This window comes from Cynocephalus volans, chromosome 2, assembly GCF_027409185.1.
Source record: "Cynocephalus volans isolate mCynVol1 chromosome 2, mCynVol1.pri, whole genome shotgun sequence".
NCBI lineage: Eukaryota > Metazoa > Chordata > Mammalia > Dermoptera > Cynocephalidae > Cynocephalus > Cynocephalus volans.
Window position 1 is genome coordinate 159789465 of NC_084461.1, and position 6000 is coordinate 159795464.

At 49.7% G+C, this 6000-nt stretch overlaps 1 protein-coding gene across 3 annotated transcripts in view; it reads right to left on the bottom strand.

The window, feature by feature from the left end:
* Positions 1-2435, bottom strand: part of RNF130 (ring finger protein 130) — a 115844-nt gene extending 113409 nt beyond the window's left edge. The window contains exon 1 of one of the 3 annotated variants that reach the window (XM_063086396.1): positions 2139-2435. In XM_063086396.1, coding sequence (XP_062942466.1) covers positions 2139-2385 — 247 coding nt within the window. In that variant the 5' untranslated portion in view covers positions 2386-2435. The remainder of the gene's footprint in view (positions 1-2138) is intronic. The other 2 variants (XM_063086397.1, XM_063086395.1) reach the window with 2 other exon arrangements.
* Between the last annotated feature and the right edge of the window lie 3565 nt (positions 2436-6000).

Below are 6000 nucleotides of genomic sequence, written 5' to 3' on the forward strand. Positions count from 1 at the left end.
GCATGGTGTTCGGCATACAGGAGGATTTCAATTAAATATTTGAGGGACTGAAAAGACACAAGTGTAAAGACCCCTTGATACAAAGCCAGCTCAAACCACGTACAGGATCCCACCACCACCACAATGACAAAACCTGGAGCAATTTCATTCAGTACAGACACAAAATGACCATCCCCAGAGATTATCAAGGAAAGGAAGAGAAGACAAATTCAGAGGAACTGCCCTCACACTCAGTCTTCACACACTGCCCAAATTTGTTCACTTTGATGCAGTGTCTGAAATCCCACCAATATAGAGATTCATTTAGGTTAAGAAGTCTCCTCTTTTAACAATCCAGGAACCATTTAAACTTCTCAACAACCTTTGGATGTAGATACTTATTCCATTCTATAGATGGAGAAAGAGGCTAGGTGACAGAATTACTTTTCCAAAGTCACACAATATACATATAGCACAGATGTGACTCAGGGAACCTTTAATCCTACAATGTTACTTCCCCAGTGAGAGGGGGAAAGGACTAACCTTCATTCACACATCAGTGCACATTAGTTCCAAACACCCTCCTACTGAAACACCCTACAACAAGCTTTCTCAAAGATGGGGCTTTTGTTTGGGTGACAGGCAAGCAACAAGTAGTTTAAGCACAGGAAACACTTTGGAGGCAAGAATCTAAAGTGAGGGCCATGGATTTAGGGTGCTTGAAGGAACCAAGCCCCAAGACAAACCAAAGATTTAAAAAACACAGCACAAGGCCAGCTCTTGCTCCATAACAGCTTGCTTCTCTCTTCCTCGTTCTACCCTTCCACGTGACCCTCACGGTTCTCTCCTCCAGAAAATAGGCTACCATTGTTAGTGCCATAGTTTGGCAAAATTATGCATCCCAACCACAGTGACTGGCACAGAGCAGACACACAAATATTTACTGAATGAATCCAAGACAAAAGTCGTTTCTATGGCAAACCTGCCGTTTTTAAGAAAGTGGAGATGAGAAATTCACCTTAAGCACCTAATTACTGGTGTAAAAACGAACTTTTAAAAGCCAGACTAAGCTGGTGACAGGCTACAGTAAAAGCCTTATGTGATTCTTTTCCTCCAGCCAGACTGCCTCAAAGAAAACAGCTTAGCATTTCAGCATACAAACACACATCTCAGAAGGGCATAATGTTTTAATATTTGAGAGTAAAAAAATAAACATTACTTTACTTAGGTTGCCTAGTGTAGGTCATCCTAACATGAATAGCAATTTTTAAAAAATCCCCTCTTGGCATTCTCAGGATGAGAGTGGGGATGGAGAAGATAGCATTTTCCAAAAGTTCTCAGTGGGCCAAAAAACAAAACATCATAGTCCACAATGTGTAAAACGTTTAAAACAATATCAGTAATTTAAACCAATATATCTTTACAGCAAATAATTAACAGAGCCCATGTTTATGAGAAAACATGACGTTAAGCAAAAAGGTCTTAAAGACAATTCTTGAAAATTTTACCCATTTTCCTCTTGATTACTAGTTCCAACTGGTATCGGCTTCCTCATAATATAAAGTTTTCAGGCATCAAATTACAGTAAAACTACTGGGGTAGAACAAGAGGCAAAAGAACAGAGAAGATGCCCATTTTCTTCTTCTACCCCCTCTCCCCCGCCACCTATTTACCACTTAAGAAAAACGGCACGATTTTACGTTAGAAAAAGGCCTCATCCTTCGAGATCCAATGCAGCCTTAACAGTCGGTCATTTCGGGAACAAACCTGCCGGTTCTAAAATGCAGGTTAAGATCTCATCCACCGTGAATTAGTTTTGCGCTCTTGCACCACCTCCTTTGTCTAAGCTGTCCCTGCAAACTCGCAGTTCAATGCCCTCCAGTAAATAAGCTCCCTAAACGTAAAAAAAAAAAAAGAACGTTCTGAGTTTCTTCTAAAAGGAATGGGGAAACCCAATAATGCTCATGGAGCCTCACTCCCAGCTGTGAACAGACTGGGCTCTACACCACGGAGACCTCGACCTCGGGGCCGTCGGCCGAGCGGCGCGGAGCGGGCGAGCCCGGGTCGGGGACCAGACACTCGGGCCCCGCCGCCCCGGCTCCAGGCGGGGCGGAGGACCACCGCCCGCTGGGCTGCCCTCTCCCCGGGCCGGCACTCACCTCCGTGGATAGGCAGCGGCGCCAGCACCTGGCCGCGGACTTCGGCCTTCGGCGAGTCGAGCCCGTAGCGCCCGCGCTCGATGCGGAACGTGAGCGGGGCGCCGCGGCCGGGCTCCTGCACCGTCACGTTGATGAGTGCCGTGTAGTACTCCTGGCTCGCGTTGTCCGCCCGCGCCGGCCACAGGCTGCAGGTCAGCAGCGCCAGCGCGGCCAGCCGGGCCGGGCCCGGCCGCACCGCGCCGCTCATCGTCCCTCGGGCCGCCGCTGCCGCTCGCGGACAGGGCTCCAGGGCCGGCGCCGAGAGGCGGGGCGGGCGCGGCCGGGACTGCGGCGGGAGCGCGCGCGCGCGGCCTGCGCGTGGGAGAGCACGAGCACGGCCCTCCCTGGCGCCGCGATCCCGCCGCTCGCCGCCCGCAGGCCCACGGCCCGCCCGCGGGGACGCGCCCATGGACCCCTCGGGGAGGACGGCGGGTCAGTCCACGCACGGTCGTCTCCTCGGGGCCCCCGGAGGGCTACGGGGGCGAACCCCTTCCATCCCCCAGGGTCGGTCCTGCCGAGAGTGGGACGCCTCTTGAGGACGTGGCGGGCGCGGGGAAGAGCGCCTTAGGAAGGATGGGTCCAAAGGAGGGTCAGAAGACCACAAAGTCCCGCTAGCCCCGGCTGCCGCCTCGGGCGCGCGTCCGTCGCTGCCTCGCCCCCCCCCCCCCCCCCCCCCCGCCAGCCGAGCGACTACGCGCAGGCCCGAGGTACAGCCCCGCCCCCGCAAGCATGCGTGCGAGACCCTGCCCGCCCGCTCCCGCCCGCCAGCACGAGGACCTTATGAGGCCGGGTCATCGGCGCGCCCCGCGTGCTGCGCTGTTTGTGTGTCAGGCGTGATAGCCATAGGGCTTGGAGCCCAGGCGCTTTCCAAGAGCTTATGGAGATGTTGGAGACCAGAATGCAAAATAAAAAAAGGCTAAAACCTTAAAATTAAATATCTGTTAGATTTAACGTTTGAACCTGACTGCAAGTCCTAACATGGGTGGGGGGTGTTTCCGTCAATAAGAGTGTTGAAGGCCCACTAGACCTGGAACTTCAGGGGCACTTGAGTGGTTGGGAAGATCCTCTATAGACTAGCTGAAATCCTCCAGGGGCCCCGAAAACAACAAGATTGTAGTGAAACACATCCTCTACCTCCCAAACACAAACACCATGTCATTCAAAGGATGCATCGTTCTGAAGCTTAAACTAAGGGGAAGGGTGGATTTAGCTTCAGGTGCGGCTGAATTCAGAAGCATTGTGGGGATGGGGGGAGAGGGGAAGGATAGAATCTTCTGACCAGCCAGGGCTGGGTCTTCTGCCTTCTATAGAGGGAAGGGGTGGAGTCACCTTTGCCCAAACAAATGTACTGAGGATCTGGGAGAGCAGTAGCTTCCCAAAGGAAAACTGAGGCACTGTTTCCAGGAAAAGGGGAAGCTCGCAGTGTGGGCTAAATCATCAGATGTCCACTGGTGCCTCCTTAGTGACATCCTTCATAATTCCTCCCAGTTCCCTTCCTTCCATCCATCACCTGTCTATCTAGGCCACGCCCTGGCCTAATGAGACTGACTTATTTACTTACCTCCGGGAAATATAGCCCCTAGACCAAAGTAGCTGGGTCCCCACCCTGGGCCAGCCCTTTAAGAGAGCTATGCTCTGAACCCCCTCCAGCTGGTCCCCTCTTCACAGGGTAAGGGGTCTTTGGGACCAAGGTACCCATGCTCAGACACCCAAAACCCTGGAATTCCCTGCCCAGACAGCCCCAGGCCACTTTTCGGGCCTGCATGGGGCTCTTCTTGGTGGGGGTCTCCCTGCTTTGTTCATCTCTGTTGGCATGCCCTGTCCTGCCCCGACCCGAGATGCTCGTGGCCTCTGCTTGCTTGTCCTTACAAGGTCTTTCAGAGTGCGGGATGCCTATGCCTCCTTGCATGAGAAACGATTATAGAGGCCCACAAACACCACCCTGTTAAATCAGGTGAGGAGAAGGCAGCTGCCTTTAAAGCTCACTTTCAGCCCTTCTCAATTTGTCAAGGAGAAAGTTGGTTCCAGGGTACTGTTAACACTTTCCTGGCACTTGCTGATCTCCCCTTTTAATAAGGTGAGATGAGGTCTTTGTGCACATCCTCAGCAGGCACCAGCATCTAGGGTGACATTAACACTAGCCTGTATTTGGGGGTGCAATTGCCTTTAATTTTATGGAGACTTTTCCTTTAGGGCAGAAGTTTTTCATTTGTAGTAGTGATACAAAGCTGCTTTTTAAAAACTGTGGTAAAATACACATAGCATAAAATTTACCATCTTAACCATTTTTAGGGGTACAGTTCAGTGGCATTAAGTATATTCACATTGTGTATAATCATCATCTCCATCCATTTCCACAACTCCTTTCATGTTGCAAAACTGAAACTCTATACCAATTAAACATACCCTGCACCCCCCAACCACCATTGGCAACCACCATTCTACTTTCTGTCTCTATGATTTTGACTTCTCTAGGTACCCACGTAAGCAGAATCATACAGTATTTGTCCTTTTGTGACCAACCTATTTCAGTTAGCATCATGTCCCCAAGGTTTATCTATGTTGTAGCATGTGTCAGAATTTCCTCCTTTTTTAAGGCTGAATAATATTCCATTGTATGTATATACCACATTTTGTTTATCCATTCATCCTGTGATAAACACTTGGGTTGCTTCCACCTTTTGGCTATTGCAAGTAATGCTGCTATGAACATGGGGTGTAAAAATATCTCTTCAAGACCCTGCTTTCAATTCTTTTGTGTATGTATCCAAAAATGGAATTGCTGGATCCTGTGGTAATTCTATGTTTGATTTTTTTCAGGAACCACCACACTGTTTACCACAGTGGCTGCACCATTTTACATTCCTACCAATAATGCACAAGGGCTCCAATTTCTCCATATCCTCGCCAAGACTTTTTTTCTTCTTTTTCTTAAATAACGGCCATCCTAATGGGTGTGAAGTAGTATCTCATTGTGGTTTTGATTTCCCTAATTATTAGTGCATTTCCCTAATTATTAATCCTAATTGATTAGTGATGTTGAACATCTTTTTATGTGCTTATTGACCATTTGTGTATCTTCTTTGGACAAAGCTACCTTTTAAAATATTTAAGTAAAAAAAAGTGAGTTGATTTAGAAGTATTAAGTAAATAAAAGCACAGGTGGTACTTGGATATGGCAGATCTCATGGAGGAGGTGTGCTGATGTCTAACTCTGGTGCATGCTGGCCTGCGAGTGAGCTACCCACGACGAGCTTTTCTCCTTTATGGGGCCATTTCTCTCTCCTGAGTCTCCAACATGCACCACTCTCCCCTCCCTCTGAGGACCTGGTCACCTGCCCCTGCTCCCATTTCTCAGCTCATAAGAAATCCTAGGTTGCCTGTAGTCACAGCTTAAACTCTCCTAGTCCCCAGAGCTCCAGTGGAGTTCCAGCTGTCAGCCTTCCAGGTCCAGGCCTCAGGAAGGGCTTCAGTTTTTCAGGAGCTGATCTGCCTCCTCTGTAAGTGATGTCTACCTTCCCAGGGCCATGGACAGGGGTGATGTGCATACTGCACAGTGCTTGCGGGACTCCAGGGATCAGAGCCCAAGCAGGGTCCCCTGGACAGTGTTGGAAGCCTCAAAGTTTTGTCCAGATTTCCCAAAGGCTAGCTCCTTCTCCTCCTCACCTTCTCCTCTTTCTCCTCCTCCTCTTCCTTTTCTTTCTTAGATGGCACATGATCCCCACTGGTCCTAGCGAGGCCTTGCCTTTCTTTTAGTATGGATGAGTTCCTTTTATCACTATTCCTCACTCCCATTCCCTGCCCCTCACCCTCATTGTCCTCA